This window comes from Ambystoma mexicanum, chromosome 1q (genome assembly GCF_040938575.1).
Source record: "Ambystoma mexicanum isolate Mex_15411 chromosome 1q, UKY_AmexF1_1, whole genome shotgun sequence".
Taxonomy (NCBI): Eukaryota; Metazoa; Chordata; class Amphibia; order Caudata; family Ambystomatidae; genus Ambystoma; species Ambystoma mexicanum.
The window spans coordinates 1,042,161,662-1,042,184,268 of record NC_090922.1 but is presented as its reverse complement, the minus strand read 5'-3'; the positions used below and the strand labels follow the sequence as shown (position 1 = coordinate 1,042,184,268).

General features: G+C 48.3%; 1 protein-coding gene across 6 annotated transcripts in view; it reads left to right on the top strand.

The window, feature by feature from the left end:
* SH3GLB1 (SH3 domain containing GRB2 like, endophilin B1) overlaps positions 1-22,607 on the top strand; it is a 479,029-nt gene that overhangs the window by 207,335 nt on the left and 249,087 nt on the right. For all 6 annotated transcript variants that reach the window (XM_069641731.1, XM_069641728.1, XM_069641732.1 and 3 more), the window contains one exon: positions 4,277-4,369. In XM_069641731.1, the coding sequence (XP_069497832.1) occupies positions 4,277-4,369 (93 nt within the window). The remainder of the gene's footprint in view (positions 1-4,276; positions 4,370-22,607) is intronic.

The following is a 22,607-nucleotide window of genomic DNA, read 5'->3' as shown; positions in this document are numbered from 1 at the left end:
GAGGAATAGAAGCGCCTGGAAGCACGTAAGTAAGCGCTTGTAGCCTGCTTCACGATGCGCACTAACTGTCCCTTTTATCTTGCAGGTACAAGTTCGGAGCTTTAGAGAAGCTGAAGGGTGCTGGAATACCCACTGGATTCGGCGTGGGAAGGAGTAATGGCACGTGAGTAATAAAGTTGCCCAATGTCTTTAAACGCACCTTCTTTTGTCTTTCAGATGCGGGATGCAGCGCCGAAGGCCTCCGGAGCGTGCGAAGAGCTGGTAAGCTTTTGTCTTTCAGATGCCGGAATGCAGTGCGAAGACCTCCGGAGCATGTGAAGAGTAGGTAAGCCTTTGTCTTTCAGATGCCGGAATGCAGCGCGAGGCGTTGGCGACAGCCGATGGACCAGGTAAGAGATGCGCTGCCACTGAAGACCGTAGGGCTAACCTGTTCTTTCTTTGTCTTTACAGGTGCTGCTGAAGACTGGATTCCAGGATGGTAAGCCTTTGTTCCCTTAGGCCCAGGATCAGAAGCAGAAGACACGATGAGCGTTCTGCTGCAGAGAATGCAGAATAACGCAAAGCAAGATTCATCCATCGGGTGTGGTTTAAATAGCCTCCTGTAGTGCTTAGGTGTCTCCTTCCACAGCCACGCCTAGGTAAGAAAAGAGTTCCTGCTTTCCAGAAGAGTTCCAGTGTTCTGAACCTAGGGAGTGGCTCCTGCCCCACCCAACAGGAAAAGTAGTCCCAAACAGAAGAGGATCAGGGGTTCAACTGGCAGGTAAGTAAGCAGCATGGTCTGCTGCAGGTAAGTCCACCCAAGCATTATGAGCCCGGCGCTTCAGCGCTGGGACTGGGCATCTTTATGAGCCTGGTGCCACTGGCGCCAGGGCAGGGTCCAAAAGGTCCCAATTGGGACTGGCTGGCACTCGAAACCGGGGTTATGGGTCTGCTTCCAAGGGAGTCGGGCAAGTCCTGATCTTTTGGAAGCAGAGATCATGACAGCACCCTGTGAAGACCGTCCATCTGCTCACGGACCTGGGATTCTCCAACTTTCCAAAATCCACCTGGTTCCGTCGCAAGTCGCCCTGTTTCTGGGAGCCAAGCTCAACGCAGTGGCGTGGCTGGCCTCACCATCGGAGGAAAAGACCAGGACCATTCTGGGCAAGGTGCAGCACCTGCTGGCCACGGACATGGCCAGGGTAAGGTCTATCAAGTCCCTCCTCGGGATGATGTCCTCCTGCATTTATCTGGTGCGCATTTGCAGGCTTCGGATGCACCCCTTACAAGAGTTCCTCGACGCCCGCTGGGTCCAGTCGACTGGCAGCTTCGAGGACAGGATCCCTCAACGAAACGTTCCGTCAGTCGATCCTGTGGTGGGGTACCCCCTCATCTGTCGGCGGGCACGGACTTTCAGACCCCAGCCCACCAGGTGACGGTGATGACGGACGCCTCCCTAGAAGGTTGGGGAGCGCACTCTGGAGATCTTCACGCGAGAGGCCTTTGGCTCCCGGAGGAGAAGTCGCTCCACATCAACATCTTGGAGCTCCGCGCAGTGTTCTGGGCCCTCGGGTCCTTTCTGCCGTCCCTCAAGGGCAAGGTGGTGAGGATCTTCACCGACAACACCACCACGATGTTCTACATCCGGAAGCAGGGCGGAACCAGATTCCCTGCCCTATCCAAGGAAACCCAGGATCTGTGGCATTGGGCCGTCGCCCAAGGGATGTTTCTGGTGCCTCTTCATCTGGCAGGAATAAAAAACACGATTGCCGACTCACTCAGTAGAGAGCTGCGCTCGTGCCACGAGTGGGAACTACGCCAGGATCAAGTGGATCGACTCTTCCGACGATGGGGCGAACCTCAAATCGATCTCTTCACGACGGCGACGAATTCCAAGTGCCGGAGGTTTGCCAGCAGGTTCCCCCAGCCGAGGAGCATGGGCGATGCTTTCTCGTTCCCCTGGGACGGCCTATTTTTTATGCGTTCCCTCTGCTGCCGTTGCTGCTCCGGCTCATCAACCAGCTCAAGAGGTCCCGGTGCAGGATGATCCTCGTCGCACCGGCGTGGCCGAGACAGATCTGGTTCCCGGACCTTCTGGACTTGTCAACGTCCACACCAGTCAAGTTGCCGATGGACGCAGACCTTCTCTCCAGAGAAGGAGGCACTATTCTTCACCACAACCCGGAGTCGCTGAACTTGCAGGCCTGGCTCCTGCAGCACTAGAGTTTTGAGGGTACGACATCCCGGCCGACTGCAGAGAGGTTCTTGCAAAGGCCAGGGCGTCCTCCACTCTCGTGCTACGAACATAAATGGAAGAGGTCCTCTGTCTGGTGCCGTGCACAGAGGATTAACCCTCTGCGGATTACGGCCCCCCAAGTATTGCCGTACCTACTGTCATTGGCCAAGGCTGGACTAGCTCACGCTTCCATCAAGATACATCTGGCCGCCATCTCACGATACACCAGAACTACGGGACGGGCGTCCTTGTGGTCTCATCGACTGGTGAAGGAATTTATGAAAGGATTGTTCCGATCATTCCCGCCGGTGAAGGCACCTGCCCCGACGTGGGAGCTCAACGTGGTGCTGACCAGGCTCATGGGTGGCCCCCATTTGAGCCTATGCATTCGGCACTGTTGAAGTTTCTGTCGTGGAAGACAGCGTTTCTCGTGGCCATCACCTCCGCACGACGAGTGGGAGAGATCCAGGTCCTATCTTGCAAGCCGCCATACTTGACGTTTCACGACACGAGGGTGGTGCTGAGGACGCACCCCTCCTTCATGCCCAAGGTGCCATCGGACTTCCACCTCAACGAACCCTTGGTGTTGCCAGTTTCTTCCCGTCTCCTTCGTCGCCGGCTGAAAGGACTCTGCACCTGCTGGACGTAGCTAGAGCGCTGAAGTTCTACGTGGACCGCACGTAGAGTTTTCGGAAGACATCACAGCTGTTTGTGAACATTGGGACTGTGAATCAAGGGAAGGCTCTCTCGAAGACTTCCATTTCCAGATGGCTCTCCGGCTGCATCATGGACTGTCACCGGTTGGCAAACCGACCACTGCCCGGCCGTCCGAGAGCCCATTCGACCAGAGCGATCGCTGCTACCACGGCGTTCCTGTCTGGTGTGCCCCTGCTGGACATCTGCAGGGCTGCGACGTGGAGGTCGACGCAGACCTTCACAAGATTCTACTGCGTCGATCGGGACTCCAGGGAGGAGTCCAGGGTCGGCCAAGTAGTGCTGCGCAACCTGTTCGCTTAAGGTGAGCCTGGTGAGGAGGTAAGAGATGCTTAATGTTGAGTTGTTGTATTGCTTAATGTTGAGCCTGTTGCCACCTCCCGTGGTTGTGCATGTGTGTACTGCTATGTATTCTCTTATTCATGAGCATGTGAATCCATGCCAGACCCCATGCTGGAGAAGGAACAAGTTACTTACCTGTAACTGTTGTTCTCCAGCATGGGTCTGGCATGGATTCACATGCGAACCCTCCCGCCTACCCCTCTGCGACTCTTCACTTGGTCATACTGCCACTTTACGTGCTACCAAATCTGAGGATGGCTGCCAGAGGCGGGGCTTAGGGAGAGGGCAGTCATTGGCTGGGGCTGGGGACCAGTGATTGGTTACTACTAAGAAAGACAGATCAGAAACGAAACTGATCCTGATTTTTTTTTTTCTTCTATACCGAGGATTCCCGGCCTGACGACGGGGAATATTCATGAGCATGTGAATCCATGCAAGACCCATGCTGGAGAACAACAGTTACAGGTAAGTAACTTGTTCCTTACGTCCACATAGTTGTTCTGCAAGCATTACTCCATGCACCACAAATCTAGGGTAGATGCCCAGTTAGGTCAGGAGGCTCCTCAGAACCGTTTTGTCTAGACTTGGGCTTACAGCAAGCCTCCCTACAGATCATGCTTTAAGAATCTCCAAAATGTTTGAAGCAAAGGGGACAGATGTGGAGGCCTAGTCTAAAGTTTCATTACCTCCCACCATCACTTATAAAATATAGCCATATGATTGATTGGTTGGCGGGTGGGGGGGGGGGGTTGCGTGCCCAGGACCTGCGTGGCCTATGCTATGCATGCTATGCTATGCATGCTGACTAGTTTTTTGGAGGACTATTTTCTGTGAAAATGCTCCTATCGGGTCAGCCAGGGACTGACTTCAAAAACGTATGCAGTAAAGTGAACTGTGTATTGATTCATTAGTCCTGTATCGGTGGGGTACGTTTTACATTTTACATGTGTATTTATGTGCTTTACTAGTACAGAATGAAGTTTCACAAATATTTCTTTCTTTCAGAGGGAGCGTAAGTTATTGCAAATTAAACGCCTGGATTTGGATGCAGCAAAAACAAGATTAAAGAAGGCAAGAGTTGCAGAAGCTAGAGCTGCAGTAAGTATTTTATAGCCAAGTTTACAAAAAGAAACATTGTTTGAAATTTAAGGTGCTCTTAAACACATTTGGATAGTATGTTAGATCTGTGCAAGTCCCGTGCAGAAAGCCTTCCTAAGTCTGTTATTTGGTTTTGGTTTGTTTTTGTGGTACTGAAATATTTGGTATAATTAAGTTTCAGAAAATTCAAATTGTGGTTCTGTTGCTGTTCTGTGAAATTTTTTAAAATCGAAATCCAAAATTGCAATCTACTCTGGTTTCCTAATTATTTTGAAAATGTGCAATGATACCGAAATCAGTAGGTGACTGAATGTCAAGCTTTAACGTTTTTAATTGTTTTTTTCGTTTTGACATAATGGCCAACGGAATGGAAAAAAGCTAATGGTATGGAAAACGTGTGCGTGTGGCATTTGTGGAGGCATGCATATACCTCAGTAGCATAACTAGTAGCATTTCTTTCCCAAACGTTTTTGTGCGCTATACAAACGTTGAAATGAAATGAATAAGTAAGGTGATTTACAATACATGCCTGCCTGCAAAAAATGTGTCTAGAAAGTAAAGTGTTAATTACAGAGGTTGAGCAGCTCATTGTGTCATTAAACACTTGTTAACCAATTGTGTCTTCATTGACTTGATTAGTACTTGGCTTTTCTCAATGTATTATACTTAAGTATAAAAAAGAAAAAGTTAGACTTCATTGTTTTACCGGTTTGTGGGGAAATCGTAATATATAAACAATGTTAAAAATGGGGTGGGGGCATGCCTGCCTACAGGAAATCCAATACTGCGGTCTTTGCTTGTTTAAATATTACCCTCTGACAGCAGTTGGATTTTTGTTAAGGTGGGGGGGTGCATTTACATTGATCATACATTGCCATCGTTTAACTTACTGATTCTGGGCTGAGCTAAGCACAATCCTTGTTCTGCAGGTCTATGCATAGTGTAAATTGAAGGGAATGTCGCTGCTTTAAAGTTGTATACTTATGCAAATCGGTACGGTACAGACAAAGCATGAATTTATCGCAAGCCAATCTTGACTAAAGTTAAACCTTTTTGTGACACTTTGGAGTTTCCTGTTTTTAATCTCAGTTACGTTTTCTGTGCCGCCTAGTCCATGAAACATAATGGTAAGCGTTGACCGAAGTATTGCTGTGGGGGCCACTAACCAGTTTCTTTTTGTTCCTCCAATGACTTCAGAAGAGCAGCTGCTTGCAAATCCCTTCCTTTGCGAAGTAATAGCTTCATGGAAGGTTAGCCATTACATTTATCTCAGCCTTTTACCATTTTTTTTTTTTTTTAACTGCCGTATTCAGCATTTATCATATTCCACGGTTCAGGAAGGGGTTTGCCTGGGTTATTTTTGTTTCAGCTTTTTTATTTCAGTAACAGTAAGGATACATATCTGGGTGATTTAAACAATATTAATGGTGTTTGTAGGAGGGGAGGGCATGTCCTTTTGATCTAATTCCCACTTACTGGACCAAATAATATGATCAACGGAGGTCCTCCTTTTAAATCGTGCACTCCACCCAGGTTGTTCCTGCAACCATTTTTTTCTTCCATGCACAATATATTGTCTTCACAACTTGGTGAAAACACAAACGTTTTCGATTCATGATGCTAATACATTTCCTTAATATCGGTATTCTTGCTTGACGCAAGTGCACAGTGCAATAGGTAATTTAAGATGAACAACACGATTGCAGACATAATTAAAAATGCATGTGTTTAGTTGGCAAAAGTTTTGTTTAACAATAAAAACACATTAATACCGTACAATATAATTTTGTGTTGAAGCTCCTTCAGGCCTACAAATCGGTTGTTCTTCCATAGGACAACTGATCACTCTCTGCTTTTCCCTCCCACGTATCTGAAGTGAAGTGAGAAGAATCGGGTTTCTGCTTTGGACCTATTTGATCCAAGGATTATGACCCTTGCTGTCCTACAGAAGGTAGGCCAACACCATGTGCATCGCACCACCCTTACAACTTTGAAACACAACCTGAAAACATGCGCACACACCCACTTACCGCCTTTCGGATCAGTCATGCAACCTCCTGTTCATTAACACACTTCGCTGTCCTTCAATTCAAAGGCATTGCTGTTTTCATCCCTACAGTTTTATTCTGTGTGAGACACCTGGCACTTCTCCTCCATTACACATTTTCTCGACACTCTCATCCCTTCAAGGAGCAGCATACAACACATTGACTGCTCAGGCAAGACTAGATGCAGCCTAACATTCACAAAAGCCTCTTGGACTTGTACCCTTTAAGAAAGCTCATTCATCTCCTGCAAAACTAATCACATGCCACTTTCTGCTCACAAAGCCACCTTCCATCTGATCTACAGACCATCTGGACAGACAAGGACTTTGTCAGTGGCATCAGTCTTCATCACATCAGTCACCACCCATTCCAGCATCCTCTTGCTCTAAGACAGCAGTGGTTCAGTGACCCATGGAACATAGAAAACCAGAAATGCCACCTTGTGCATCCTCAACACTAGACATCAGACAGCTGCTCACGGAATTCGCACAATAAGGGCAATAGAATTGACCTGGTATTCACCACATCCCCAGGGATTCATGTTGTCCACGATTTACCACTGGACTGGACTGGACCGATTATGCTGCCTTACAATAATTTGAGAATTTGCATAGTGCTTAATGGTGTTGTCCTCCCGCTGCTACTACAATAAAAGCAGGTATTCCCTAATTTAATGGGGCTTGATTTATCAACCTCTGAATGTTGGTAATTTGGCTCTGCTGCACAAAGTGTAGGCTGGTCCGAGGTGTGAGGTAAGTGTTAAACCTGTTCACTACCTACCCAGACAGGATATAGTGCACCACACTCTGCCTTCCCTCTATGGCCATCTTAAACAGACCAATTGTCTCCATTGCTCTGGGAAGAATTTCTGATGAGTGCATTGGAAGAAAATCTCACACCACTAGTCACTATCTCCAACCCCTTGGTATTATGAGGCCCAACCAAGGCCTCTAGGCCAAAAGATGAGGTTGGAGATGGAAGCAAGATGACTTCTTAGTTTATGAAAGGCCAGTCTCTGCACATTCTTCAACACCAACTGTTCAGGTATAGGGGATACACCTCCCCACAATGCTACTTGGTGCCCCCCTCCTCCTTCTCCTCTTGGTCTAATTCTATTGGGCCCCCCTCCTCCCCCTTCATTCTCTTGGTGCCCCTCCTCCCTCCTTCTCTTGGGCCTCCCTCCTTCGCGTTGGGCCTCCCTCCCCCCGCTTTCGCGTTGGGCCTCCCTCCCCCCGCTTTCGCGTTGGGCCTCCCTCCCCCCGCTTTCGCGTTGGGCCTCCCTCCCCCCTCTTGGGCACCTCCATCTCTCCCCCCCTCTCTCCCCCTTTCCCTTGGTCCTTCTTCCTGGGCCTCCACCCCTTCTCCTTGAGCCGCCACCCCCTCCATCCCCTTGGGCCTCCACCCCTCAACCCCCTCCTTCTCTTGGGTCTCTCCCTCTCTCATTCCCCCTCTCCCCCCTTCTGGTGGGCCTCTCTCTCCCCCCTTCTGGTGGGCCTCTCTCTCCCCCCTTCTGGTGGGCCTCTCTCCCCCCCTTCTGGTGGGCCTCTCTCCCCCCCTTCTGGTGGGCCTCTTCCCCCCCTTCTGGTGGGCCTCTTCTCCCCCCCTTCTAGTGGGCCTCTCCCCCCCTTCTGGTGGGCCTCTTCCCCTCTCTTCTTGTGGGCCCCCCTTCTTGGGGGCATCTGCCCCCTCCTTCTCTCAGGCTTCCCATCCCCCTTCCGCATGGGCATCCCTCCTCTCGCCTCCTCTTGCCTCCCCCTCTCGCTCACCCCTTCCTCTTGGGCCTCCCCCTCTCTCTCTCTCTCTCTCCCTTCCTTCCCCTTGGGACTTCCCCCTCCTTCCCCCTGGGCCTTCACCCCCCTTCCCCCTGGGCCTTCACCCCCCTGCCCCCTGGGCCTTCACCCCCCTGCCCCCTGGGCCTTCACCCCCCTTCCCCCTGGGTTTTCTCCCCCCTTCCCCTTGGGCCTCCACCCTCCCTTCTCTTGGGCCTCCACCCTCCCTTCTCTTGGGCCTCCACCCTCCCTTCTCTTGGGGCTTCACCCCCCCTTCTCTTGGGCCTTCACCCCCCCTTCTCTTGGGCCTTCACCCCCCCTTCCTCTTGGGCCTCTTTTCGCCCCCTTCCTCTTGGGCCTCTTTTCGCCCCCTTCCTCTTAGGCCTCTTTTCGCCCCCTTCCTCTTGGGCCTCTTTTCGCCCCCTTCCTCTTGGGCCTCTTTTCGCCCCCTTCCTCTTGGGCCTCTTTTCGCCCCCTTCCTCTTGGGCCTCTTTTCGCCCCCTTCCTCTTGGGCCTCTTTCCCCCCCCTTCCTCTTGGGCCTCTTTCCCCCCCCTTCCTCTTGGGCCTCTTTCCCCCCCCTTCCTCTTGGGCCTCTTTCCCCCCCCTTCCTCTTGGGCCTCTTTCCCCCCCCTTCCTCTTGGGCCTCTTTCCCCCCCTTCCTCTTGGGCCTCTTTCCCCCCCCTTCCTCTTGGGCCTCTTTCCCCCCCTTCCTCTTGGGCCTCTTTCCCCCCCCTTCCTCTTGGGCCTCTTTCCCCCCCCTTCCTCTTGGGCCTCTTTCCCCCCCTTCCTCTTGGGCCTCTTTCCCCCCCCTTCCTCTTGGGCCTCTTTCCCCCCCCTTCCTCTTGGGCCTCTTTTCGCCCCCTTCCTCTTGGGCCTCTTTTCGCCCCCTTCCTCTTGGGCCTCTTTTCGCCCCCTTCCTCTTGGGCCTCTTTTCGCCCTCTTCCTCTTGGGCCTCTTTTCGCCCCCTTCCTCTTGGGCCTCTTTTCCCCCTCCCTCCTTCTCCCCTTCTTGTGGGCCTCTTCCCCCTCCCTCCTTCTCCCCTTCTTGTGGGCCTCTTCCCCCCCCCCCATCCTGGTCCCCCCCCTTTTTGTGGGCCTCTTCCCCCCCCCTCCTGGTCCCCCCCTTTTTGTGGGCCTTTCCCCCCTCCTTCTTCCCCCCCCCCCTTCTTGTGGGCCTCTTCCCCCCCCCCCTCCTTCTCCCCTTCTCTTTGACCTTCCTCCCCATCCCCCTTACCAGACGCCAAGTTTAATTTCCTGCTAGTTCTGGAGTTGATGGCTTCTCTTTTCAGATTGCATCCACCACAAAATCTCTCAATGTAACCGCAACCTTTCTTCCAAGACCCAGATTGCGAGGGGGAAAAAAAACCAACAACCAGCCTTTGGAAAATCAAGCCATCGTCACTGCCTCAGACTTGGCTGCTAGTCCTTTCCCATTTGGACATGGAAACTCTCTTCCTACTGGAGTTGTTGCTCCCTTCCTTGCCCTTATGTCTGAAAACAAAAATGTTGATATCCATGAGTTTTTATCAGTTGAAACCTAAATCCTGAAAGCCTAACCATACATATTTTTCTTTGAGGACAATGTTATTCTGAAGACCGTTCGTTCTTCTTTGATGGATATTTCAATTTAAAGCAACACTTCCTTTTGCCACCTTTCTTCACAAATCTGTGCTTTTTGGAAAATACTCTTCCTTACTGATATGTAAGAAAACTGCCCTTTCATATGAACAGGACTGGGTAGTTTGACGTAGAGTATCCTTTCACCAGTAATCTTCTATTTGCATGAGTAATGCAACATCTAGAAAATGTGACAAATCCAGACAATTTGTCCCTTTTTCCGCAGAGGGGAGCCACCCCGTTTTAGGCTTGGGAGGTGAGCCTGCTCCACAAGACCCTCCCTAGTGGTCTAGGAAAGTGGGATCTCACTCGGAGTGACTCCCCTTTTGGAGACAAAGACTCTCATTCCAATAAGGAACTCCAGTCCAAACCACCATTTTTTGTATACATGGTTGTTGGAAAGGATTTGGCATTCCCTGTTTCAAGCGTAATTAACAAAGATCCTTCCTTGATTCTCGTTGGCTTCAGGTAATGCTGAACGTTGCCCGAATGCCATGATCACGGAATGCGGACACAATTCCATTCATTACAAGGATGTATATAAGAAGAGAACAGACTGTGAATGGAGGAGAGACTCCTATGGAGGGAGGAGAGCAACCACTTTGCAGACACGAGCCTCTGTAGCAACGATGTCCTGGAGGATTGGGGGGGTGGAGCCACGCCAAGCCGTGGTGCCAGCAGTGGTATGATATAAGGAAGACCCGCTAGCTGGAGGCTGGGCGGCTGATGCCTTGACCGAGCAAGAGGCTCCAGTCGGGGAAGGAGATGAGACGGGAAGACAACGGTCTTATCTGGTGGCACGATCACTGATGTGCAGTGGTGGGCAGGGCTCCCAGCAACCGATGCCGAAACCTGAGACGAGAGTGGAGTCCTGGTCCCCAAACTCCACCAGGCAAGTGCCTGTTACGATAAGGGAGATACAGGTGGCAACATGGTTGCTATTTATACGTGAATGCCTGTGAGGCCTATAACGGTTGGTTTCACAGAGTACCGAAACCGACAAACGTATGAACAGAGTGCAAGCGATAAGAACATTGTATGATACAGCTGGAATCGCCGCCAAAAAAGCTTAAGAAAAGCTCACTGCTCATGGGAATGAGATACAAACACTGTATGTTACGGCTGGAATAGCTGCCATAAGCATGATCACCTAAGAGAAGCTGGCAGCTCACAGCCCCGGGGAAGCAGTGTTCAACACAAACCTTGTATATCAAGACTGTGATAGCAGAACAGAGTGAAAGGAATGTGAATGTTCTGCAGCAAGGCTAGCCAACTTCATAAGTCCACAGGAACAACCTGCAATACCAGAACAGACAGCCTAAGTTGAATACTATAATTGTGGTACAAAACGCAGACCTGAGAACCACAGGACTTTGTGGGGTGCCCCAATACCACAAAGCGAAGTGTCTTGTCGAGTAATCCTGGTGGGATTTTGACATTGAAATAAAACAGGAAAAAATAAAGCAACAGTTTTTGGTCTTTAAAAATTGAAAGATTGAAACCCATTCTGAAGTTAATTATAATTTGTACCCAGACACTCTGGGGAAGATTATAAAGATTATACACTGGTATTCTAAAGGAACTTTATGACTGAGAACAATTCCATTGATAGTTGGGCCAGGCAGAAGTCCATACGGAGGCTATTGTACAAGCCTCTTTTCTCCTTTTAATTGCAGGGTTTTCTAAAGTGATAGGGCCAGTTAGTTGTTAATGGCCCTTGGACACAAGACATTCTTACTTTGGACTTGACGTGCACCCCTGGCTTTAGTTTTGCTAGGTAGGGAACTTCCCTCATAGTGGTAGAGCTAGTTAGGTGTTTTACTTTTCATGTGAATAAAACAAATTTACCTATGACCCCATGTAGTCCGGGTTCTTCTTCTGTTTCCCCAAAAATAGTTATTTTCCAGCATGCAATCATTTCTGTGCTGAAAGTCTAATCGACGTTCTACTGACGTATGCCCTTCGATATCTTTTGCAGAGGGGCGTTCTGGGCTGTCACTTGCTTTATTCTAATAATAGCTGCCACCACACCAACTACAAGTCTCTTTGTGGCCAGTTGTTGCTAAACATTTCTGTCTACACAGTGGCATGCTGCCATCTTCCCTGATAGGACTTCTGCTTAGTAATCTATCCCAGCAATGTGTTGAAAGGATGTACTATTAAGTTACTGATCAGGTGTAACCTTGTACTGGTAGCACCCCTCAACCCCTCAACCCTACCCTTTGTTATGGATGCTCTGAGTAAGCCTTTACCAAGACTTTTTGTTGCATATCGGGATCTTTTTTTACCCTTCGTACTAAAGGGGATTCGTTTTGGATTGTTTCCGTTTTTGGATATCGCTGTATCAAACCAAGCAACCAAACCAATTTCTCATAACTATCTTAGAATATGTGTAAACCATTGAAGTAGGTGTCGTGTCTATGGACTTCACCTTTGCTTTTACTTGCTTGTCCTGTTTTGCCAAATCCACCAAAGCATTATCTAGTTTTCTCGCTCAACTTATTGGAGTTTTCTGCAAAATAAATAACCTCACGTACCTGCACCATATAATTCATATTCCAGACCTTAATCTATGTCCTTCTAAATTGCCTGAACTGGATGACCACCACTGTGTCGAATCTGAAAATGACTCCATTGGATTAATGGTCGTATTTGTGTTAGCAAAGGCGTGTTAACTGCAGATCTGATTCCTAAATAAAGCCTGTTGTATTTCCCTGTTTGTTCCCCTCTTGTAGAATCTGTGTTGAGAGTGTGCCTGAAAAGTAGATTGTTTGCTTGCATTGAATCTGATCACCTGGCCCATTTCGGGTTGGTACTGTGCACCCCTGTCAAACCGCTGTGCCTATCCCTCCCCTTGTAAAGTCATTGTAATGTAAGCTTCACTGTCACCTTTCACTGGCATAGCAGACTTTAATATATGAAGGCTTGCAGTCCGCTGATGAAACGTTATGCACATAAAACTGCGCCCAAGGTTATCAATGCCAGAAATGTAACATTTTACTTGTACACCCGCAATATACCACTGTTTCCTTCCTGATATCTTGCTGAACTCTGAATCCCAGACATTCCCACAGGCTCCAAAGAGTCTTGGTTGCTGGTAGTCTGGTGTTTGTTCCTTAGTCCAAGTGGTCCACCATTAGAAGCTGGCAACCTGCAAAAAAACAGTTACACATGAAACGCACATAATGTGCTGTTCAGGTCTTCTCAAACGCCAATGAACGGGCACATATAATAAGCATGTTCACCATGGAGGCAGGTAAGGCTGCAGGGAGAGGCAGAAGGCGTCAAAGCGTTGGGGGCTGGGGGCTGGTTGGGGGTGGCAAACCCCCTCCCTACTTCTGGCACGGACTAGAACACACAAACCAGCATGCCTAGGATTATTTTGATTAAAATTCGTAATCGTGTCAGTGACGTCTAAATGCAAATCTAGTTACCCTCATTCAATTTCTGGCAGCTGTGCTGCCTTGCCTATAATCTCTCTTAAGCAACCCTCATTCTGCAACTAAATTGTAGTTGGGTAGTGTCAAGACAGGAGACGTTAGTCTGTGGCCCACCTGAATGTTCCTCCGGATAAAAATGCCCGACTAGTTATCTGTCCTTTTCTTTGCTATTCTATTTGATGGCTCTTCGTGTCAGTATGACTGACTCACTATTTTCTGTTTTGTCAGAAATGCCTTAAAGAGCATTGGCAAAGCCAGCTGTTCTTTTTTGCCTATGTGTAGGCATTGGATGAACACTTTCCAGGCACTGCCATAATGTTACAACCCATGACACTGCCTGGAAAATGCCTATCCAATGCCTGTACAAGAGTCAAAACAGTTGTTTATTATTTTCTTTTATTGTGATATTGCTTTATACATGTAAACCTTGCACAAAACCATCAGTACAGAACAAATGAAATTATCTAAATTCAAAGGTCGACTTTCAAAAACCAAAGTGTTAGTATAGCAAACTAAAATAGCTTTTTAAAAGCGGGAGCGTATAACATTATTAATAAACTGTATCAATAAGTGCTAATGCAAAAGCGCTTCAAAAGTGCTTAGTGAAATGGACAAAGTTATAAAAATAAATTAAAATAACATTCATAAAAGACAAAATTAGCCGATTGTCTAATAACAATGAGATGATTTTGTATAAAAATGTTAGTATTGCCATTGCTATTGAGATTTAATTCCCGCCAGATAGACCTAATGAAAAGTCATGCTCCAACAGCCAATCCTCTGAATTAACAAAAGGACCAAACCATGTCATTTGTAAATTGTGTAACGTTGGAGACTCAAGCGCCAGATGTTTTAAAGTTTGGATAATTTTTGGTTGCCCACTGAAACAGTAATATAGGCAATTTAGAGCACAGGGCCAACATTTCTCCTGTTGGGATGAGGTTCAAACTAAATCGCAAAAAGTGCGAGCAGCCTGACCCAAACCCCCCCGACCCCACCACTCCCGATAGGCATTGGTTTATCTAATTTGTGGAGATGGTTATAATTTTTGTATTGCCTATTTTCGATTGTCACACTAATCCTTTGTAGATAAATTACCAGTCGCTTTCTCTCCACCCCTATAGGATTGCAAATTAATGTTTGAGCAGTTTCATAAATTCTGTCGTGTAGCTTCACTCCCATCAAAAAACATAAATAGCACCAGCTTTCTGTTTAAATATTTCTGAAATCACAGAACGAGTTCTGAGAGGGAACAAGAAATGGTCTATAAAGATTTTCCATTTCAGCCCGCCATGGAGTGAAGTTAAGCCCAATTCATGTTGGATAATCGAAATTGCTATAAAATTTGGTAGAGACAAAGAATTCTTCAAAATGTTTCTTCCTAGTTTGAACAGGAAGTGGTCACAGGACAGATGAGAAATCTCCGGTCCATAAAGAAGGGATGGTGCAATTTTTGTTTTTTGTAAAATGGATAAGCGGTATGATCAGAAATCTGCAGTCCTTTTTATTAATGTTTCATTTGAAAAACCAGTGTGGTAACATTTCCTGCAGTTTGTCAAATGTTTCTTACAAGGTTGAGGCATCAAGAAAGAAGACCAAATATCTGTAACGCTCACCTGATTCCCGCAGAGGCGCCGGTCTTGACTGGGTGAATGCCGTATCTTCAAAGGTGATGTGTAACACACGGTTGGCTCTTTGGGCTGGACCTCTGTGCACTGTATGTCTGACTCGAAGAGTAAGATGTCTGCAGATAGAAAATATGGGATTAATGAACTGGGGTTATTGGGTGCCTCTCTCCTCTTCCCTTTCTCTTCTCCTGTAGAACCCCAAAGGTTAACGCCCTCACCTTAGGTAAGTGAACGCCGAGCTCTCCATCTGCCTCGGGGCAGGGTGCCGTAACCAGTTTCTTCACTGGATAAGGGTGCAGGCCTCTTGACCTCAGAGGACTGCTGTCCGTCGTTAACTGCACGAACGGTAAATTCTGGGCACTTCAAATGTCTTAAAAGTCTTTTGTAATGATATCTCTTGTTTTGCAGGGTTCCGGCGATGGCGGATGGCGGGCTGATGAGAGTTGAGGATCGAACCGGCGTGAGGAATAGAACGCCTGGAAGCACGTAAGTAAGCGCTTGTAGCCTGCTTCACGATGCGCACTAACTGTCCCTTTTATCTTGCAGGTACAAGTTCGGAGCTTTAGAGAAGCTGAAGGGTGCTGGAATACCCACTGGATTCGGCGTGGGAAGGAGTAATGGCACGTGAGTAATAAAGTTGCCCAATGTCTTTAAGCGCACCTTCTGTTGTCTTTCAGATGCGGGATGCAGCACCGAAGGCCTCCTGAGCGTGCAAAGAGCTGGTAAGCTTTTGTCTTTCAGATGCCGGAATGCAGTGCGAAGACCTCCGGAGCATGCGAAGAGTAGGTATGCCTTTGTCTTTCAGATGCCGGAATGCAGCGCGAGGCGTTGGTGACAGCCGATGGACCAGGTAAGAGATGCGCTGCCACTGAAGACCATAGTGCTAACCTGTTCTTTCTTTGTCTTTACAGGTGCTGCTGAAGACTGGATTCCAGGATGGTAAGCCTTTGTTCCCTTAGGCCCAGGATCAGAAGCAGAAGACACGATGAGCGTTCTGCTGCAGAGAATGCAGAATAACGCATAGCAAGATTCATCCATCGGGTGTGGTTTAAATAGCCTCCTGTAGTGCTTAGGTGTCTCCTTCCACAGCCACGCCTAGGTAAGAAAAGAGTTCCTGCTTTCCAGAAGAGTTCCAGTGTTCTGAACCTAGGGAGTGGCTCCTGCCCCACCCAACAGGAAAAGTAGTCCCAAACAGAAGAGGATCAGGGGTTCAACTGGCAGGTAAGTAAGCAGCATGGTCTGCTGCAGGTAAGTCCACCCAAGCATTATGAGCCCGGCGCTTCCAGCGCTGGGACTGGGCATCTTTATGAGCCTGGTGCCACTGGCGCCAGGACATGGTCCAAAAGGTCCCAATTGGGACTGGCTGGCACTCGGAACCGGGGTTATGGGTCTGCTTCCAAGGGAGTCGGGCAAGTCCTGATCTTTTGGAAGCAGAGATCATGACAGCTAATTGTTTCACTGTTTAAATTGGAGTTGTGCCAATTTTCCAGCTAAATGTACATGGTTTTGTTGACCTGCCATGGAATCTTAGAATTTGTTTTACTCGCATTTATTATTAAATCATTGTTGACATTTTGGACGGTGGACTTAATCGGGCGCTGAAGACCAAGTTGTGTTTGGTGTAGTAGAAGTGCGTGTCTGCTTATGCTAACCAATTAATTTTTTATTCATTAATCCTAGGAGCAGCAAAGGAAGAGCAATCTTCATTCTCCCCACCCCCCTCCAAATCAGACGCATACAATTTTAAAAAGGCAGGGGGCCAGCATACCTTGTCGCAGGCCTCTATATGTTGCAAGTTTGTCAGAAAGAGTACCTTGCTCGTCCAACCTTATTTATAAGTTTGTGTCCGTGTGTATATATCACTAATAGTCAGTAAGGGTTTAGGAACATTCCAGTCTTCTAGTTTTCCACTGTATGCTTGTTTTGACTATCCAAAGTTGGAGAAATCGATAGAGGCTGTGAATATTGTTGGAGTGTCTCTTCGCCAAACCCTTTGCTTTATTGCATCCATAATTAACCCATTCAAAGCTGTACCGACTCCTTTCCTGAAGCCTTTTTGAAATTTGGTGAGGCGTCCCGTAGGCACTTTCTTAGTTGAAAAAGGATTATGGATAAACATTGCAAACTAGTCGGGCAACATGGTATCTTGAGTACTCACCCTCCCCCCCCCCCATAATTGCCACCCTTTTGAATTGGGGTTTGAATCAGACCGGGAATCTTACTGCCACTCTGAGGCGAGAGGTAATAGCCCATTTGTCTTAGCAGTTCAGTTTCATTTAAAATCATTTGACACCATTTTACAGTATTTTCAATAAAACAATATCTGTTCTATGGCGGTCAATAAAGTAGACCAATTCAATGCCTGCTGATGTTAACCCAAGTACACGGGGTATTTCCTGGAAAGGTTTATTAACATTAGAACGGTTTAAAACGAGGTTAATCTGTATGACAAGTAGTAAACGACGCTGCCTTTCCTAAAAGACAAAAACTAGCTTGCAATTCAGGATGATTTGGGGACAGCTTAGAGGTGGATAAATTAAAAAATGACAGATGTGTCGGGAATAGCTGAAGATAAATCAGTTTGGCACTCAGCTGTACATAGTCTCCTTCCAACTTATTTCGTTATCAGCCAATGAGTTACAAATGGAAGTTAACAGCTGACTATAATCGGGTCAGACAGTGCACTCTTGTCCGTTGTTGGAGGTATGGGTACAACTTCTTCGTTCATGCCGTCCTCCTTTTAAGAAGTTTATTTTGGTAAGTTGATAAATCCTTAACAGGCAGATTTTGTGAGAAAGCGCTTTTTGCTTTAGCACTATTCATGTTTAACCTTTTTTATAATTTTTCTTTAGTAACAGTTGGAAAGTTGGCCCTTACAGCATTGCCCACAGGAATTTCAACCAAAGACTTTATAGATGTTGTGGTATTGGCTCTCGAAGGTTGGTTGGAACCTTTAATATGAATTTGGCTCTGGATCATGGCCGGCTTGGAAATGTTGGGGAACGTTAAGATTTCTTTCCATTAGGTTGGATTCAAGTACTTCAAATTTATTTTAATCTGACTCTGTGCCATCATATGGAATTTCAGCTTCATGCTGATGTGATATAGGTTGGCAAATGAGCTTAAAACCATATTTAGTGCCAAAATGGATGGGGCTAGTGAGTTTCACTTTTTCATAAGAGTTCCCGAAGAGTATAGTGCAATTGTGAGGTATGATATACCCTTCATCTAAAAGTGAGGATAGATTGTCAACTAGGGAGGGCAACTGTGGGTCCTGATATGGGGACGCCACTAGGATCATGTGATAGTTGGACATTATCATCATTGGTTAGTTCCAAATCCAACAGACTTCCATCATTAATATAAAGTCTAATGGTTGTGACTTTTGTAGTTTTTTCAACTCTGTATTTCGAAGGGATTGTGTCCTCCGACGTATTCCTTATCTTAGATATCTCCTTCCAGCTCTGCTGGTCTCGGAAAATTTTTCTCTAGAGGGCGCTGCGCGTCGACGTCCTCCGAGTCGATGTCCCTCGACAGCCGCCGTATTGACGTCAACGTCATCCTGCCTATAAAGGCCGCGCGCAGCGTCCGTTGCTCAGTTCCGTTTTTCCGCGCTAAATCAGTGCCTCGGAATACCGTTGCTCAGTTTTGTCAGGTTAATCCTATTTACCTCGAGTTATTCGATACCGTACTCGATGGCTTCTTCGTCGGAACCGACAACTCCTTGATCCGGCTTTAAAAAATGCCGAGATTGTGGGAAAAAGATGTCGCCGACTGACCCTCACAGAGTGTTTGAACACCATTGTTCGGAGTGCGAGGACTGTATGTCAATGACAGCTAAGGCCCTGAAGGAGCGTAGGGGGAAGCTGGAGAAAGGTAAGACTTTTAAAGCTTCTTCTTCCTCGACGAAGTCGAGACATTCGTCTCCTCGTCACCATTCGCGCTCCAGGTCTCGGAGTGGGTCCCATCACTCCTCGAGATCGAAGCACTCGAAGAGGAGACGTCAAAGATCCCCTTCTCTGTCTTCCTCTTCATCTGTTTCACCTAAGAGAATCCCTTGCCCCACGAAACATAGTTCCCGGGCTGAATGGGAGGAATTCCGCAAAAATATGATGAGCGTCTTCGAGAAAGCGGCCTCGACCCCCTCGAAGATTGCCGAGAGCGATGCTCTGGTCGAAAGACCCAAAGGTCAAAAACGCCGCGAGTCGCAGTACCCGCGAAGGAAACCTCTCGAGCGCGTCTCGAACCCTCGAGTAGGACTATGACCTCAAAACCTTCTTCGAAGGTTCCGTCGACGCAGAGGTCGGTGTCTTCGACGCCGTTGTCGAAGTGACCTTCGACACACGGGTCTGTCGACTAAACGCCAGCTTCGACACCGGCGTCGACGCCAAGAAAAGTCACGGTTACGACACACCCAGTGACTATCCCCACGTCCTTGATGACGATGGCGTCGAGATTGTCGAGCAGAATCCCAATTCTGTCGAGGTCATCAAGGCCTCCGCCTTTGTTTTAGACGCCACGCTCGAAGCCTTCGACGTCGGTGTCGACGACATTGACGTTTTCGAGGCCGATTATGACAAGTTCGGCACCCTCTGCCTTGGAAATGGGGTTTACACCCTTTGAGTTCAGAACAATTGAGAACTATGTCCTCAATTATGGAAGAGGGTGAATTGTCTGAACAGGAAGACACATTTGAGTTGCAGGGACCTGTAACCCCAATTAGAGAGGAATTTTCCTCTGAAGAACACAGGTTAAAGGATCTTCATGATTCCTTACATGAGGCAAGTGGGTTAGACACTTCCCCTGAGGTGGAGTTTGCTAGGCCAGACCCGGGGGAGCATGCTGAAACCCCCTATAGAGCCTTAATGGCCAGGATCACAGAGCTTATGGGGTGGTCTGCACCTTCACAATCATTCCAACAAGATGACCTCACGGATATTCTTGACAAAGGCCCGCAGGAGGATCCTATGGTGCTTTTTCATAAAGCTCTTCAGAGGAAGATTATGACAAACTGGGAAACCCCAGATGTCGTCCCGGCAGTAAATAAACTGTCTACAAAATACAGGGTATCTTCTACAGACCCGGAGTTTTTGTCAAAACACCCATCCCCAGAAAGTCTGGTGGTACAGGCAGCATCTTCTACTGATGTCAAGACGGCTTATCCTACCGTCCCGCAGGACAGGGACGATAAAAAATATGATGCTATGGCAAAGAAAGGTTTTTCGGCATGTAGCATGGCGTTAAAATCTGTTAATGCTACTTGCACCCTTGCTAGATTCAGCCATACACTTTGGGAGTGTGCTTCTACAGCGGCTGACTGCATCCCGGAGGGAGAAGAAAGGGAGGCGTTCCTGAATATCATACAGGACGGTAAAGACGCTATGTGCGAATCCCTCCAGACGGGCATTGACTCAGCTGACAGTATCAGCAGAGCAATGGCGCAAGTACAATAACCAGGAGATTCGCTTGGTTGAGAAAGTCTGGTTTTGCCCCAGATGTGCAAGCCAGGCTCTTGAACATGCCATTCGATGGCTCTTCTTTGTTCGGGAAAAAGGCGGATGACAGTTTAGAGAAACTGCAAACTTCAAAAGCAGCAGCAAAATCCCTAGGCGCTGCAATCCGTCAGACACCTTTTCGTCCCACAGGAACCTCTGCGAGGGGCAAGTCCTTTCGCTTCTACTCCGCATTCGGAAGAGGTAGAGGACGACCGGCTCAAAGGGGACAAAGAAGAACTACCCGAGGTGGACGGGGTAGATATTCAAAAGCCGCAGCAACAGCAGGTGCCTCTTTACCATCGGCATCTGCATCAGCCGCCCCAAAACTACTCTGAGGACTTCCCTCACAGGACACCTGTAGGAGGCAGGTTGACTCAACATCTGGCGGAATGGCAGGCTATCACGTCAGATGCTTGGGCATTGGAAACAGTTGCCCAAGGTTACTGCCTGCCTTTCCTACGCATACCTCAGAGTCATCCACCGGGGATCAGCTCTCAAAAAGCTCCAGATCCGCTCCTCTTGCAGGAAATTTTGGACCTGCTAGAGAAAGGTGCCATAGAACCGGTACCTGTAGCGGAGAGGAACAAGGGCTGGTACTCCCCTTACTTTCTCATTCCAAAGAAAGACGGAGGACTGAGACCCATCTTGGACTTGCGAGAATTAAACAAATTCCTCAGGAAAGACAAATTCAAGATGGTCACTCTTTCTCAGATCCTCCAGGCCCTTCAGTTCCAGGACTGGTTGGTATCTCTGGACCTTCAGGACGCTTATTTCCATGTGCCTATCCATCTCAAACACAGGAAATACCTGAGGTTCGCAATTGGCAGATCTCATTATTAATTTCGAGTGCTGCCTTTTGGGCTGACCTCCGCCCGAGGGTCTTCACCAAGCTGATGTCGGTAGTGGCTGCAAGTCTAAGGAGGGAAGGGATTCACGTCTACCCCTGCCTGGACGATTGGTTGATCAGGGCTGTATCTTCGGAACAAGCTCAGATCCAGCTAAATCACGTGTGCCACTCCCTTCACAAACTGGGCTTCTCCCTCAATTTAAAGAAGTCACAAATGATACCATCGCAGAGACTTCAGTTCATCGGAGTGATCCTGGACACTTCCCTGGGAAAAGCCTCGCCACCAGAGGTGAGGGCTCAAGATATTCTACAGATGGTTACCAAGTTCCAAAATGCCCAACGTCTCCCAGCCTTCGACTTTTTGAGGTTGCTAGGCCTCATGGCATCCTGCATTTTCCTAGTGCCAGAGGCTCGCCTGAGAATGAGATCCCTCCAGTGGGCACTGAGGACTCAGTGGCCACAATTCTCAGGAAGAATGACAGATCTTCTTCTGGTTCCCGACAGGGTGGCTCGAGACCTTCAGTGGTGGGCCTGTCAGGAGAACATTCTGAAAGGAGAACAGTTTTGGCAACCCTGGCCGGAGATAACGGTAGTCACGGATGCCTCACTCACAGGGTGGGGAGCCCATGCCAACGACTTGACCATCAGCGGTCGTTGGTCTCCATCGGAGTCCAGACTACATATCAACCTGTAAGAGCTGAGAGCCATCAGACTTGCGCTGAAGGCGTTCCTGCTAGCTGTACAAGGGAAAAATGTCCTGATAATGACGGACAACACGGTGGCCATGCATTACCTCAACAAAAGAGGAGGCGTAGGATCACTACCCCTGTGCAGAGAGGCGATGCAGCTCTGGTTTTGGGCAATCCAAGAAGGAATCTCTCTATCGGCAGTTCACCTAGCCGGAGAGAAGAACTTGACAGCGGATGCTCTGAGCAGGCAGAGTACAGTCTCCCACGAGTGGGAACTAGCTCAGGAAGTCCTTCAAGAGATCTTCGCCCTTTGGGGAACCCCTCAGGGGGATCTGTTCGCCACCAGCGTCAACAGGAAGTGCGATCTGTTCTGCTCAAGGGAATTTCCCCCGAGAGGAGCTCTGGGAGACGCGTTCATAGTGGACTGGGAGTTTCCGCTTCTGTACGCGTTCCCACCGGTCCCTGTCATTCCTCAAATGATCAGGAGGTTGAGAAGATTCCGGAGAACCATGATCCTAATTGCCCCGGATTGGGCCAGGAGAAGGTGGTACCCGGACCTTCTAGACTTGTCCATCTGCCCTCCAATTCGACTTCCACTCAGAGAGAACCTACTCTCACAGAAGGGAGGTCAGGTTCTCCATCCAGACATCAAAACCCTCAACCTTCACGCTTGGCTTCTGAAAGGCTGAGGTACAAGGATTGGGA